At 41.7% G+C, this 17,219-nt stretch overlaps 1 protein-coding gene across 1 annotated transcript; it reads right to left on the bottom strand.

The window, feature by feature from the left end:
- Positions 1–80: 80 nt before the first annotated feature.
- Positions 81–16,122, bottom strand: LOC311118225 (unconventional myosin-Vc-like; the record flags this gene model as incomplete). The annotated part of the gene is made up of 19 exons (XM_084193068.1): positions 81–296; positions 561–672; positions 906–992; positions 1,618–1,715; positions 2,011–2,142; positions 4,935–5,018; positions 5,325–5,447; positions 6,944–7,084; positions 7,256–7,337; positions 7,620–7,885; positions 8,094–8,200; positions 8,782–8,889; positions 9,546–9,627; positions 9,874–10,017; positions 10,889–11,045; positions 12,617–12,761; positions 13,053–13,224; positions 15,483–15,593; positions 16,087–16,122. 19 exons carry the CDS (start codon positions 16,120–16,122, stop codon positions 81–83), a joined length of 2,403 nt encoding a protein of 800 aa, XP_084049194.1.
- Between the last annotated feature and the right edge of the window lie 1,097 nt (positions 16,123–17,219).

The following is a 17,219-nucleotide window of genomic DNA, read 5'->3' as shown; positions in this document are numbered from 1 at the left end:
CCCTCTCTCTCTCTCTCTCTCTCTCTCTCTCTCTCTCTCTCTCTCTACTGCCCTCTCCAGTGGTTGTGAATTCACGACACTCACCGTATCTGTCTCTGTCCGCGGACGTACTGTTGGAGGACGATGGCCGCGTCCCTCATACGAAGGAACTTCCTCCTGTGGCTCCACCCCCTCACATGCTTCTGGATGGTCACACACGCCCCTCGGAGACGGTCCAATCGCAGCTTCTCCAGGTACGCCACCTGACCCGCTCGGAAGAAGATCTTGGTCCGTCCAAACTTGTACTGGTTGGAGTCCTGGAGGGAAAGTGGGTGACAACAGATGGCTATACGCATCAACATCCTCAGGTTCACCAAGGAGGCAGTTCAGAGTTGTGTTTTAAGCACACGCACAACTGACTTTACCCTAAAAAAAAATCATTAAAAATCGATGTCAACAGGAGACTTGCAACAAATATTCTCAGTTAAGAGCACAGATCTCAAGTCAGAACAGTGCTATAGAAAAGTAAGCAGAGAATGGGGAGGTTGACTCATATCTCCTGCATAATGTTCAGCCCTCACCTGAATCAGCCTCTGCAACACTGTCCTACAGGTCTGTTTCTTGTCGTCGAGGCGCAGCTCCTGTTGGCTCATCAGTACACTGTATCGGCTGTAGAACTCTATGTACGTCCACCTGACAATCAAAACACAGTTAAGTGAATACAAGGTTGAGCTTGTAAGGACGGTTAAACCAGAAAAACAGATAAAGTGCTGGACTGAAAAGCACTTTCAACAAAATAGTCTCTAAAGAGAATACTTTTTAAGTCCAGTGACTGATTAATCTGTATCCGGGAAACTGGCCCAGTGGAGTTCACCGCAGTGTTATTGTTGTATACGTATGGAGGTGTGGATGCTGGTCAGCATCACCTGGACGGGTAGCTCTGAGCGCTGATGTGAATGGTCTCCAGGACTCCACACGCCCTCAGCTGCTGTACCACCCGCTTGGAGTCATACCTGACAAGACACAATGACACACTCAGGGTTCATAATATCCAGGTCCTCAGCTGCTTGGAGTAATACCTGAGAAATTGAGAAACACCCCAAGACACACTCAGGGTTATCAAGATGACATAATTGAGAAACATCCCAAGACACACTCAGGGTTATCAAGATGACATAATTGAGAAACACCCCAAGACACACTCAGGGTTATCAAGATGACATAATTGAGAAACACCCCAAGACACACTCAGGGTTATCAAGATGACATAATTGAGAAACACCCCAAGACACACTCAGGGTTATCAAGATGACAATATTGAGAAACACCCCAAGACACACTCAGGGTTATCAAGATGACAATATTGAGAAACACCCCAACACACAAAGTTAAGACTTCAGAATGAACCTTTTGAAGACACAGAGTACTGGAGTCTGGCCACAGATTTCAAGCCCCATTTTACACACACTGTACTGCAATATTAACTATAAATACATTACTGTACAGAGCTGGAAGAGATTGGTCCCTCATGGGACAGGGCACAATGACAACTCAGACTACAGTAGCAGAAGATTGTTGTGGCCTTAAGTCCCATCCGGGACGAAGAGCATTAAGTACGTACTGTGTGGTCCTACTTACTCGAATGGTATCTTTTCCTCGTTGGGCTTGATGCAGCGCACGTAGTGAGGGGTGGTGGCGTTCAGAGTCTCCATCAGCAGGTACAGAGAACTGCGGAACTGTCACAAACATACAGAGGATGCAGACAGTCACACAAGGTACAAGCTCTATTACATATACCATTGCAAAGGTGGATGAATTAACAATAATAATAATAATAATAATAATAATAATAATATGCCATTTAGCAGAAGCTTTTATCCAAAGCGACTTACAGTCATGTGCGCATACATTTTTACGTATTAATGACTTTCATTTGACTATTTCAAAATAGCCCGTACACATAATGTTGTTTTAATGGTAAGTATAGTAATTCCGGTTTTCTAAGCGATGTAAACATGGTTGGTCACCTACCTTCTCTCCCACGGTGGTCCTGTGATTCTTATTGGCTGGTTTCACCCCAGGCCGGGCGGGCCTCACTTTAATGCCTTTACTGCCCACACCGCCTGGCTCCTCCTCCAGGAAGAAGTTGGCCAGGAGAGGAAACTGATCGTGTTAGGGAATAGAATGAGTCATACGTAACAGTCCAGTATTGGTCAAACAAGGTATGTTTAAAACATGTAATAAGACTAGTATGTAGAGAGTGTAACTTTATTTTAAGTATACATGTAATAACATGTAATAAGAGCATAATAAGCACAAATTAAACATGTAATAGGCATGTAACAACATGTAATAGACATGTAATAGGCATGTAATAACATGTAATAGACATGAAATAGGCATGTAATAACATGTAATAGACATGTAATAGGCATGTAATAGGCATGTAATAGGCATGTAATAACATGTAATAACATGTAATAACATGTAATAGACATGAAATAACATGTAAGACACATGAAATAGGCACATTTTGGTTCCTGGAGCAAAGACCCTGTGCTACGGTGAAGGATATCAAAGGATTTCTTCCGTCCGTCCTACATCAGCAGCCAAGGGCTGCTGCTGTCGTACTGCGTGTGGGAATCAAATTACATCAAAAAAGGGTAAATCAAAGCTAACGAAACAGGCTTTTACTGAGCTGATCAACACCCTGAAAGGCTCTGAAAAGCAGCCGATTATATCTGGTCCCGTGCCGAGTCGCAGCTAAGAAACGACTTCCACTCTGTTGGCATAACTTTTATTGACAATTTCGACACCTTTTGGAAACAAAATATGCTCTACAGGGATGATGGACTCCACCCAAACCATCTAGGAGCCTGGACCCCCTCTTCATATTTCAAGGCATGCGTTAAGATATTGATCCAGAGACAGACCAAGCCCCGCTCAGGTAATACCTCCCATCCTCTCTACGCGTTATCGTCGTACTGTTGTCTATACTGCCAGGGGTGTTGTCAGTTGTAATGTATTCATTTGAACTCCACTCTTAGACTTGCTATTGTTAGCTCAAAAGAGTAACCCACTGTGGTCTGCTCACCACCCAGTGCTTTTAGCTAAAATGTGAATTCCATACCCAATCATTTTTCAAATCATGTAGAGGGCTTGGGCGGTTGCACTACAGCAACCAAAGCCCATGTAAGTCATCACTGGTTATTCAGAGTTCCTCATATTGACATTGGCTACGGCCTCAGGCCCTGTGGCGCTAACCTTGTAAAAGTAATTCCAATTTCTTCCCCTTCCTCTATTCCAAATAGGGAACAAATGGTGCAGTTCTAAGCAATCTTATAGCCATACCAACTATATCAATATAAACCATCAGACAGGGCCTGCAACCGCCTATTGAACGTAGCTTGTTTGAGTTGGAGACTCCATGTGACTTTATAAAGTCTTGGGTTGATGCATCTGAACATTAGGAGCTCACTTCCTACAGTGGATTACATTATATCAAGATCTGGGCCAATGCAGATGAATCCGGACATTCTGGTATTGACTGAAACTTTGGATCTCTCGGGACATTCTGGACTCTGATATTAATATTGAGGGTTATCATGTGTTCAGATCTGACAGACAGGGTAGATGTGGTGGAGTGGCCGTTCTTATTTTTATTTTTATTTATTTTTAGTCATTTTTAGCAGACGCTCTTATCCAGAGCGACTTACAGGAGCAATTAGGGTTAACTGCCTTGCTCAAGGGCACATCGACAGATTTTTCACCTAGTCGGCTCGGGGATTAGAACCAGCGACCTTTCAGTTACTGGCACTACGCTCTTAACCACTAAGCTACCTGCCGCCCTTATAAAAAATAATTTATTGAAATCCATTTCTCTTGCCAATTATTTTTTTTTTTAGATACTATCTTTAAGCCTTTTTCTGGGGAAAAATTTATCCATAACTGTTATAGAGGTCTACAGTCCTCCCTCGGCTAACCTCTGTGCACTCGAGGAGTTAACTCGTTTGTTGTCTTCTTTTACTAAATCAGAAGATATTATCCTGGGTGACCTAAATTATGATTGGGAAATGCAGGCTTCAGACAATCTAAAAAAATATGTGTAATCATCTAAACCTAACCCAGCCGGTGACTAATCCTACACGGCCCAACCCTAGAGACCCTTCAAAGTCATCTCCGATTGATCTCATTTTAATGAATACACCAGAGAAATATGTTTCTACTGGTGTCTTCGCCCAAGACATTAGTGACCGTTGTCCAGTTGTTTGTGGTAGAGACGTGAGAATACAAACATCTAAGCCTCGTGTCACAAAGAGGAACTTTTAAAACTTCAGTGAACAGGCTTTTTTTTTTTACATGATCTTTATTTTAGTGACCTTGATTGTATTTCAGCTATCCCTGAACCTGATTTAGCTTTGAGCCTCTTTGCAAAGGTCTTCAATACTATTGTGGATAATCATGCTCCCTTCAAAAAAATTAAGGGTTAAGGTAGATCGAACTTTGCTGTATAGACACCCGAGTTGCAGAACCCGTTCACAGGATTTGTTACCTCGAGGTTCATAGGGTCTCCACCGAGCTGGGTAAATCTGCTTTTAGTTTTAATGCACCGTATTGCTGGATTGCTGGAACAAAATTTGGGCAATTTAAAAAGTGTTGATTGGGGATTTATTTGTGGATGAATGTAACTGTTTTTCTGGGTGATTTGTGATGTTTTAGTTGTGCTTACCATAACTGTGATTTTGTATTCTAACGCATAATAAATATTTATTTATTTATTTTTCTGTTTAATGTGCATTTTATATTGTATTATACCGGGCCCATTTGGAAGAGAGACCTAGGTCTCAATATATCTTCCCTTTCAAAATAACGGTTAAATAAATACTAATAAAAATTGTAATAAGCATGTAATAACATGTTAAGAAACACTATGAGAAGGAAAGGTCAGACCATACCTTACTGGTTCTCATGGTGTCTACCAGCTCTTCATACAGTGTGTCTCTGTTCTTCTCCAGGAAGCCCCAGCACTGATATTCTACCTGTAATGGCACAAGACAGATTTCAAAGCAAAGAAACAGATTTGAGGTATGTATTGGTGAACGGGTGTGAACAGAATGTTAAAATCACGTATTACACAGAAAATATATTTCCTTTACAAATGAATGAAAAAATAACTATAAAAACAATTGATTGGTGTAAAATGAGCATGGGGTTGAATTCCATTGAAATGTAGTCACTTCAGGAAGTAAACTGACATTCCAATTGCTTCCTGAAATGACTGAATTGAAATGGAATTCAGTCCAACCCTGCTAAGTTCCATTGAGTGTGACCGAGTGTGATTGCACCTTGTCAGCAAAGTGTTGTATGATGAAGGCCTCGTTAGACATCCTGGGCTTCTCAAACAGAGGGTTGTCAGCCAAGTAGTTATACAGCTTCTGAAGCCAGTTCTGATCTGTACCCTGGGGGAACTGGAGAGAGAGAGAGAGAGAGAGATTTACAAATGTAACATACAGTATTAGAAATACACAACAATATGCCACAGTCAGGCTAGTGGTAGTGTGCTGACTCTGGAATACATGTAGCCCATGGCGACGGGTGTTGAAGCCTCTCTCGATCCCTCCCTCCACTGTATATCATCCATTATACCATGGCATTGTTGAATACTTGTTTCTGACTGGCTTGAAGGGCATTCTAGAGCATGCATTATTTCCCTATAAACGCACAGTATATTTGCACGGTAGAATTCAACGGCTATAGTTAATTCTTACGTGTCCTACGTTTGAGCTGCTTTTGAAAGCAAAAGTCGAATTGAAAACATTTTTGGCATTGTTTAATTCTATTTTCATAAATGGCAAGCTAGGACTGATGGTTTGGTTAGCTAAACTAGCAAGTCTGTTTGGTTACCACGGCAACTACTGTAGCTATTCTAGTAAACTTGCTAGCTACCTCAGTGGGCGGCAGGTAGCTTAGTGGTTAAGAGCGTTGTGCCAGTAATCGAAAGGTTGCTGGTTCTAATCCCCGAGCCGACTAGGTGAAAAATCTGTCGATGTGCCCTTGAGCAAGGCACTTAACCCTAATTGCTCCTGTAAGTCGCTCTGGATAAGAGCGTCTGCTAAATGACCAAAAATAAAAAATAAAAAATTGTTTGATATGATGTGTGAACCAGGTTAGAGTTAGTAGATAAGTGACTTGGTGCCACAGAGTCTTCCATTATGTCAAAGGAGATTACTGATGTTGATCTTAGAATGATTGATGGACAGGATATACTGACTTGGGGTAAAAGGATAATAACATCATAGAAGGGAATGCCCACTGATGGGTACCAGATGTGTTGAAGAAACGTGTAACAGAGTGTATATAAGATGATATTTCTCCTGTGTTCAGCCAGAGGCAGGGCTATGTCTATTGGTATAGCGAACCATGGTACCATATTCAATATTAAATGAACTCCCCATCTAAGTGTTAACTATCTCCTTGCATCATGAATTACTTGATACCCTAGAAACGCATCATAACAAAGTTTAACACATTTCTAGGAGGCAAATGTGTTAAATTATAGCCCTGGTATAAAAAGGGATAATCAGCTCGGGGCTCTACGCGTTCTCTGGAAAATAATGCAACTCCGTGGAAAGTCAGTTCCACTCCACTAGCACGTCATGAAACACACCTTCCACGTCGTTCATTATTTTCCATAGAACGCAGAGCCCCCTCGTTCATTATCCCTTTTTATACTTCCCACTGTCCTGTCATACAAAAATAACACACATCATTGTTGTATACATTTACTGTTATTTAACTGATTTTATTTTTGTACTTATCTATTGTTTACTTAACACTTATTTTTCTTAAAAACTGCGTTGTTGGTTAAGGGCTTGTGAGTAAGCATTTCACTGTAACGTCTACACCTGTTGCATTCAGCGCATGTGACAAATACAATTTGATTTGATTTGATCGTTGGTCTCACCAGGCATTCTTCATCCAGCAGGTCCAGGATGCCCATCTTGGCTTCAATCAGGTCAATGACCGGCTGGTTGTCATAGAAATCTATCAGAGTCCAAGGAATATCCTCCTTCATGTACTCCTCCTGCTCCAGTTTAAACACATGCTGATATAGGAAAACAGCAGAAAAATTATGGTTTTGGTTGGTTGTTACAACCTTTCAGTGAAACAAGAGCATTGGCTTTCACCACAATTTGAATAAGGGGACATTGCAGACTCCGTAATCCCAGAACCCAATGCCAGATCTCAGGTGGGCGTAGCTAGAGAGAGTACATACCAAGTTGAACTGTTGTTGCAGTTTCTCATTGGCATAGTTGATGCAAAACTGTTCAAAACTGTTGATGTCAAATGTTTCAAAGCTGAAGAAAATAGGAAAAAGTTGCCAAAATGGGGTGAAAAAGAACAGATTATGATTTATACACTATGCAGTACAACTAACCTACGGTTAATATACAGTTCACTATACAATACAACTAACCTACGGTTAATATAACTGACACCAATGTATTTTTGAAGAAGGTTTTAAATTATCGTGATATTGTATCGTTTTAGCTCACTTTAGTTGAATGTACCTTAATTGTCGTTGTGGATAAGAGCGTCTGCAAAAACTACACAAATGTAATGTAACGTATTCAAATTACCCATAGATATCCAGTACTCCTATGAAGGAGTGCTGTTTCCCTGGGACCTGCAGGGCTGCGTTGATCTTATGGATGACACAGTCAAACAGATGCGAATAGATCTGCTTGGCGAGGGCATCTCTGGCATTCACCGCCCGCTTCCTGGTTACCGGCTTCACCACAGTCTCTGTTACCATGACGAAGCGGCGGTGGCACAGCCAACGGGTAACACCGTCAGGACTGACCCCGAGAAGGTCGCAAAAGGCTGCCATGTGGGGATCACTGGACTGGAGGGAGGGTAAAGACAAAACTATAACTATACATAGTGCATCGCTCCTGCCTTCCTGAGACTTAGAAGTACTGTCACCCTCGAACCCAGAACACACCTCGGCTTTTCTGGGCCCATGGTACTGAAAGTGTATTTTGAGTGTGTTGTGTTATAGTGCGAAGGCTTGTGAGTTCGCACCTGGTTGTGATTTCCAATGTTACACTTACACTAACTGATGATTTGTCCGATCCAACGTTTCTGATCTCTACATTTCCCAGATGTAGAATCCCAGCCAGCACCTTGAACACATCAGCCTGGAAGTCCTCCGTTAACCCTACAGGGAGGACACAGGACAGGTCAGGGGAATAACACTGCATCCTGCAGACGTACTTACATAAGGACTTCATATGCAAATAGTCTGGGTTTGATTAGATGTTCAGGAGTCTTATGGCTTGGGGGTAGAAGCTGTTTAGAAGCCTCTTGGACCTAGACTTGGCGCTCCGGTACCGCTTGCCGTGCGGTATCAGAGAGAACAGTCTATGACTAGGGTGGCTGGAGTCTTTGACAATTTTTAGGGCCTTCCTCTGACACCGCCTGGTATAGAGGTCCTGGATGGCAGGAAGCTTGGCCCCAGTGATGTACTGGGCCGTACGCACTACCCTCTGTAGTGCCTTGCGGTCGGAGGCCGAGCAGTTGCCATACCAGGCGGTGATGCAACCAGTCAGGATGCTCTCGATGGTGCATTCAACTAAACTAAGTAAACAACCACGACCATGATCACTGCAAGCAACATCTTCTAAAATATAGGCGCCATCTACAAATGCACGGTCAAACAAACAAACGTCTGATAACAGTTCATGTTGATCTAAGCAGTATGTTGACCTAAAGAGTGATGAACAGAGTGACGCCTCTCACCCAACAGAGAAAAGGTCCTGCGTGTCTCCTCCATGTCCTTCCTGTCGTCCACGCCCTCGATACCAGTCTCCCCACCCATATTGGTGTACCGGAACTCATCTGCCCTCACTGGAGCGGGACAAGCACACAGACACACTTTAATTAGCATGTTATTGAACTAACCCATAAAAAAAACAGTATCCTACATTATTTGCTCCATTTATTTTAGGATGTCAGTGTAAATACTGACTCATCTTGTTAAATAACGGTAAAATACAAATAAATAAATAATAATTGAGATGACGATCTTCATGGCCTAGTCAGAGTGTCACGTCTCCTCCCGTTGCTCCCCTCCGGCGCTCTGATTCGCCGGTCTACTGAGCCACCGGTCGTCTGAGCGCACCACCTCGGCAACACCGGAACGGAAACCCAACGCACCCCAATCACCTCCAGCGCACCTGCACCTCATCATCTCATCACCACCCCTATTTAGCCCTGGACTGTTCTGTAGGATGTTGTGTGTGATTGTTTTGCTTCGTGTCATGTGCTCTATCTTTGTTAATTCTCTTTGTCATTGTTTGAGTAAACCTTGACCTTGTACCCTGTATCGTCCACCTAGAGGCCGTATCATCCATCTATCATCTACAGTTAATACAGTAGCAGAACTGCCAAGCCCCGGTGCTTAACAGGTCTCTCTTGCTTAATATACTTTTTTTTTTATCTCAATGAGACAAACCTGAAGGATTACAGGTTAAATAAATTCCACTCCTACTCCAGTCACTCACACAGTCTCAGGCTCTTGAACTCAGGCTGATCTGCACAGGCACACATCTGGTAGAAGATGTGGTAGTTTCTCTCACTCTCTGACTGAAGAGAAAGAGATAGCGTTACTGTCTAAAGGCATGCAATGATTAAGATCTGTTTGTGTTGTCTTGCCAACTCATATGGCCGTTGTCATGGCAAAGAGTTGGCAAGGCAACACAAACAGATCTGGAACCGGGCTAGCAGTGATTCACTGAAGCCTTCCAAATGTTAAACATGACTCAACTATACAGTTGCTATGCTACATTATACACCACATATAATCAGATAATAAAGTATGCGATGTATGACCTGGGAAACCACTCTAGATTTCTCCAGGAGATACGTCCTCATGTTGGCCCCGATGATCTGATATCTCCTGTCGAAGCTGATCTCTGTGTACTTCCCAAAGCGACTGCTGTTGTCGTTCCTGGTCGTTTTGGCATTTCCTATAGCCTGACAAAAAAAAAACTCAGATTACAAGTTTGTCCATCATAGTTGATGATAATCAAAACTCATTGTAGATTAAGACGTATCAGAAGTACGGTGGCTGGTGAGGCCAATCTGTGCCTGGAACTCTGTGACACACTGGACATGATCCGTCAGATTATCACATCTATCACACTGTGGGCTTTTCTTTATCACAGATTATCACGTCTATCACACTGTGGGGCTTTCTTTATTTACAGATTATCACGTCTATCACACTGTGGGCTTTTCTTTATCACAGATTATCACGTCTATCACACTGTGGGCTTTTCTTTATCACAGATTATCACGTCTATCACACTGTGGGGCTTTCTTTATTTACAGATTATCACGTCTATCACACTGTGGGGCTTTCCTTATTTACAGATTATCACGTCTATCACACTGTGGGGCTTTCTTTATTTACAGATTATCACGTCTATCACACTGTGGGCTTTTCTTTATCACAGATTATCACGTCTATCACACTGTGGGGCTTTCTTTATTTACAGATTATCACGTCTATCACACTGTGGGGCTTTCCTTATTTACAGATTATCACGTCTATCACACTGTGGGGCTTTCTTTATTTACAGATTATCACGTCTATCACACTGTGGGGCTTTCTTTATTTACAGATTATCACGTCTATCACACTGTGGGGCTTTCCTTATTTACAGATTATCACGTCTATCACACTGTGGGGCTTTCTTTATTTACAGATGATCACGTCTATCACACTGTGGGGCTTTTCTTTATCACAGATGATCAAACCCATAGATGGAACAGATTACATAAGATTACTCATTCACATGTAACATGTATTCACTGCTAGGACACATGGATTTAAAAAACATACCTCAGTTATTGGGTTGGATGCCAGAACTTTGTCTTCCACGTGCGTGTTGCTGCCTGACTTGCTGACCATAGCGAAGTACCTCATGGCGTATCTAGCAGACACAGTCTTTCCCGCTCCAGACTCACCACTCACTATGATAGACTGGTTCTTATTGTTCCTGAGAAAGGAAATATCTGAGTGGGAATACTGTATATTTCACACTCTTAGCTTCTCATTTGTTGAACATTTGACAGTTGATCTCATTTCAAGGAGAAGTTATATGGACAGATAGGCCCAAAGGGTTCAAATGTACGATGGGAAAACAGATTTGTATTTATTATGGATCCCCATTAGTTGCTGCCAAGGTGTATTTTTTAATCTGTTTTTTTAAATCTAATTTTAGTTCTGGCTTGAGTTACTTGATGTGGAATAGAGTTCCATGTAGTCATGGCTCTATGTAGTACTGTGCACCTCCCATAGTCTGTTCTGGACTTGGGGACAGTGAAGAGACCTCGTGTCTGGTCAAACATCATTTTTTCCTAAGGGTTGGTAACAGGCTGATTGGTCGGCTATTTGAGCCAGTAAAGGGGGCTTTACTATTCTTAGGTAGGGGAATAACTTTTGCTTCCCTCCAGACCTGAGGGCACACACTTTCTAGTAGGCTTAAATTGAAGATATGGCAAACAGGAGTGGCAATATCGTCCGCTATTATCCTCAGTAATTTTCCTTCCAAGTTGTCAGACCCCGGTGGCTTGTCATTGTTGATAGACAACAATAATTTTATCGCCTCTTCCACACTTACTTTACGGAATTCAAAATTACAATGTTTGTCTTTCATCATTTGGTCAGATATACTTGGACGTGTAGTGTCAGCGTTTGTTGCTTGCACGTCATGCCTAAGTTTGCTAATCTTGGCAATTAAAAAATCATTAAAAGTAGTTGGCAATATCAGTGGGTTTTGTGATGAATGAGCCATCTGATTCAACGAATGATGGAGCTGAGTTTGCCTTTTTGCCCAAAATTTCATTTAAGGTACTCCAAAGCTTTTTACTATCATTCTTTATGTCATTTATCTTTGTTTCATAGTGTAGTTTCTTCTTCTTTTTATTCAGTTTAGTCACATGATTTCTCAATTTGCAGTACGTTTGCCAATCGGTTGTGCAGCCAGAACTATTTGCCATCTCTTTTGCCTCATCCCTCTCAACCATACAATTTTTCAATTCCTCATCAATCCACTGGGATTTAACAATTTTTACAGTCATTTTCTTAATGGGTGCATGCTTATTAGTAACTGGCATAAGCAATTTCATAAATGTGTCAAGTGCAGCGTCTGGTTGCTCGTCATTACACACCACGGACCAACAAATATTCTTTACATCAACAACATAGGAATCACTACAAAACGTATTGTATGACCTCTTATACACAATATTAGGCCCAGCCTTTGGAACTTTGGTTTTCCTAGATATGGCTACTATATTGTGATCACTACATCCGATGGATTTGGATACTGCTTTCAAACAAATTTCTGCAGCATTGGTAAAGATATGATCCAATACGTGTTGATGATTTCATTCCTGTACTGTTTGTAAATTAAATGCTATAGAATAGGAAGTTAGTAGGGGGCCTCCAGGAACATGCCTCCAGGAGCATGCCTCCAGGAGCATGCCTCCAGGAGCATACTGTGGTCCGGGGAAGGCATCACTACCACTAAACCAGTCCCCGAAACAGTCGGGTCTAATTTTTTACCTGGCCATCAGTTTGTAAGCCTCCTCTGCCACAGCGAATATGTGAGGGTCCATATCTCCCATGTTCTGTCCAGAGTACGCATGGATGACTGCATCGCCATAGATGTGAAGCTGCTTGTATGGATTAACAGCCACCAGGATGATTCCTGAAAGGGAGTGAAGGAAGCCATCAGGGCATACTGTACAGTCAGAGTTACCCTATTTGCTTTCACATAGTATGCTTCTAATATAGAATAGAAAATAATTGAATAGATATATTGCCCTCCGAATATAATATCTCATCTCCTACATTTTATACAAACACAAAGCAACAACTCATCACCCAGACATGAACTTTTCCTGTTCCATCTCTACATGCAGTAAAGACAGCAGATAAACTAAACAGTAAAACAAAGACGTCCCCATTAGACAGCTGGGGAAGCATTTTTCTTTAGTACCGCAGTAGGTGTAGATGATCTTGGACTCCACGAAGCGCACTTTGAGGTTGTGCAGTACGGCTGGTTCATGGAGGTAGCTGAGAGCTGTCAAGTCATTCTCCCCAACCAGGATATCAGGGTTGCGGAGGTGAGGGAGCTGAGGACTGGATGTGTCCAGGGGGTAAAGCGTCTCCTACAGGGGAAAAACAGTGTGATGTTGGTGATCTAAAGCCTCTATGGCCAGTTTCCCGGACACAGAGTACAGTAAGCATAGTCCTGGACTAAGAAGCAATACAGAATCTCAGCATTAAAAGTATGCTGTATGTTTTACATGTCCTATTCTTGCCATTGACAAATTGATGAGTGAAAGTACTGAGCTAGAGATAAATGAAAGATTCTCCCATTAAATACACTATTTAACATTTTAGTCATTTAGCAGACGCAGAGCGACTTACAGGAGCAATTAGGGTTAAGTGCCTTGCTCAAGGGCACAGACAGATTTTTCACCTAGTCATCTCGGAGATTCGAACCAGCAACCTTTCGGTTACTAGCCCAACACTCTTAACCACTAGGCTACCTGCTGCAGGTGTATGCTGTCATTCAAGTGTAGGCCGTCATTCAAGTGTATGCAAGCGTATGTCGTCATTCAAACTGAAACTACACATCCAGTACAGCGCAGCGTATTGTGGTTTGTAGTTCATAGCATGGGGTCTCCAACAGGTCGACCGCGAGCTACCAGTAGCTTGCAGCCCACCAATGACAAACTCACCAAACAATTCTGAAAGTACATGCAATTTTCACGTGTTCCACCACAAACTGCCATAAACCAAATCAGACACCGCAATCTCCCAGTTACTATCTAATCAACGCAAATTTGACATTACCCCACTCCTGGTTAGCCACTATTGGCTTAAAAAAGCCAAACCTAACACTATAGCTGGCAATTCATTTCCAGCAATATTGCCCATCTTGTGAGTTGACAGAAATACTTTCCCCAAAACCTTCTCATTTAAATGTTAACCGCAAAGTAGGTTTACCTGGCAGAAGTATATCATGAGTATGTATATTATTTGTATCTACTATTTGTTATTTGCAAACTTTGCCATGAAATGAGCAGTAGTACAAAACCATCGCTAGACCGTCACATCGTTATGCCAGGCATACGCTACACGATTTCGCTAGGTATTTGCCACGTTTTTGCCGTCTCAGACGAATGTTCATGATCGGGGTGAAATCCTGTGAACTTGGGCTAGGATCAGTATGTCGGGACTCGCGTAGTTTGAGCGGGTCAAAATGACGCACTGGTGATGACTGTTCGCTTCTCCAGACCCCTGTCGGACGTCCTGATAACTTTCGGACAACTTTGGCGGTGCAGCTTGTATATGCGCTGCGACGCGATTGGACAAGGACTACTGCCAATAGCCAATCAGCACTCAGCATGTGAGACCCAAAAAATGATTAGCAGCGTGGTTAAGGTTTGGTTTAAAATCAGATATTAAGAAGATCATTTGTAGAAATAGGTGAAACTGTGGAGAGAATGCGGCGGCCTTTTCAATATTAAACGTTTTTACGGCCAATTCACAATATAAGTTCATCTTGTTCACGTCTGCGGGTCCATATCCTGGGCCGCCGTCTCTTTTTGAAATGTTTCTGCACATAAAAGTGCACACTTATAACGCATCTCGCCGACACAATGTCGGCATTTTTTCCCCGACAAACGCAGGGGAATCATCGTGTAACTAGGGAATCATCGTGTAACGTGAGCACCCACGTCCTGGGGTTGAGGATGGACGTTATGAAAGATTTGGGACAAGGAAATCGGGAAATGTGAGCACATCCGAGTTGTTAAGATCTTAGAGAAGTGTCGTGCCCAGCATTAGATGACACATTCCTCACTCGCGAGATGCGCAATTAAAGGGGAATTACACACACAAAATCCAAATGTGTTAGTTTTCTTCCAGACCAAAAAAAAAAAAAAAAAGATCTTCAGATGTGATTTATGCAATGACATGGACTCAGAACATCCAATTTGTTGTTTTTCTTTGAACAACTGTAATTTTGAGAGTTAAAAACAAATCTGGATCACAGATTAGTTGTTTATGAATAATTATTTTACCAGGTATATCGACAGAAAATATAGTGCACTACTTTCTCTTGTACTAAGAACCTGGGAGAGGAGAAGAGAAGAATTCCTATTTGAAAGTTATTAGTAACATGTAATTTTAAAAAAAAGTTTCTCATGCTAGAAAAGGTTGCAGACATTTACGTCATTTAGCAGACGCTCTTATCCAGAGCGACTTACAAATTGGTGCATTCACCTTATAGCCAGTGGGATAACCACTTTACAATGTATTTTTTCTTTTTATAATTTTCTGTTTTATATATATTTTTATAATTTCTTTCTTTCTTTTTTGTTACCCCCGGTTCACAGTCTCTGTGTTCATTACTTACAGTGCCATCCTCAAGCTGCAGTTGTAAAGTTTCATCTCCAGGTTTGAAGTCGCTCAGGATCTCTGCTGATTTCCAGACATGCTCTGCATCCGGTATCCACACTCTGTTGTACTGAATGAGCATGCCAATTAATTATAGCCTACTTTCTAATGATGAATGGAGATGAGTGAATGCCACTATTTACTTTTTGGTATATCAACAGTTTCAAAATTGTACAGATACGTGACTTTATTATTGTGGTCTATGTCATTAGTTATAGCACAGCAATATGGTAATAGCCTATAAGGAAAGTTGGAAACTCATTTGCATAATCATTTCCCAAACTGTATTCAGGTGGACAATTTGCACCATATGTTAGTCATAAAACAAATCCGTCAACGTTTTCAGCAGGTGTTATAACAAAGCGATTGAGATTCCGTATGAAGATCGAATAAGTTAAAAACATGTATCACTTTTCTCTTCCATTATTTGCTCACCTTCGTGTAAAGTTCCGACAAAGCCATGGTAGTAAAGCTCAACAATCCGCGCGTTCAGCCGACAACATCCATACCGTCACTGGCGTGTAAACCACCGTGTCGACAACTTCCCCAGGCGTTCGTCTTACCTGTGCAGTGGACTTTGCCTTCATCGTCCCGCCCATTAGTCTTGTGACAGCAGCTTGACATTAGGGGTGTGTTCATTTGAACAGAGTCAGACAACAATAGAAACAGGATACATACCTCAGCAGGCTTTTAGTTGTGAGGGTGATTCTATGGTATGCACCTTGCGTTTACTCAAGGAATAAAATGGGATACAGAAGCAAAAATGTAGTCTATATATGTCGCTCACCTTTTTCCCAGCAGTTGTGTGATATTTAATCCACGTGGCATTATATGGAAGCTGGACATATTTTAATGTAAATAAATTCATTTCTCAGTTCACACTATGATCGCCTATTCAAAACCCACTCAAACATTTTTTCCCTTTCAAATACCTCACCATCTTTTATTTACCTAAAGCCTTTAGGTGCACAATAACAAATAAACACCGACATCCTGGTCACAACAAAGCAAACAAACAAATATCTCATGGAACTCACGGAATTATTCATGAGACATTCTTACAGTCATAAAACAATATTAAAAACGACTGTAAAGCATTTGAGGAGATATTCAGGTTTATACATTTAGGAAACTAGATGGTCACTTAATCTCTATGGAAGCAATGGCACACAGTAGGGTGAGTCAACAACAAGGTTCTTTGGCTGCTGTGTCCAGCACACAGTGTACAATAGGAGTGGTGCTTATGATATTCATATTTACTGTGATATATGGGAAAGCAACAAGCACTACAAAGGCAATAAGCATTAACCCTACATTACATAGGTCAGTATCAGCCAAACCAACTAACTTTGGCTGCCAAATATATACGGTACAAACCCTCATGGAAATACATTTACTTTGGTTAATAAAAAGCAGTAGTACTGCCCTGACCCCAGCTCTCAGTGCAAGGCCGTTACCCTCCAACAGAAATATAAACGCAACATGTGAAATGTTGGTCCCATGTTTCATGAGCTGAAATAAAAGATCCCAGAAATGTTCCATAAGCACAAAAAGCTTGTTTCATTCGAATTTTGTGCACAAATTTGTTTACATCCCTGTCAGTGAGCGTTTTTCCCTTTGCCAAGATAATCCATTCACCTGACAGGTGTGGCATATCAAGAAGCTGATTAAACAGCATCATTATTACACAAGTGCA

This window comes from Coregonus lavaretus (assembly GCF_964263955.1).
Source record: "Coregonus lavaretus genome assembly, contig: HAP1_SCAFFOLD_6687, whole genome shotgun sequence".
In the NCBI taxonomy this organism is placed as follows: Eukaryota; Metazoa; Chordata; class Actinopteri; order Salmoniformes; family Salmonidae; genus Coregonus; species Coregonus lavaretus.
This window is presented reverse-complemented; position numbering and strand designations above follow the sequence as displayed.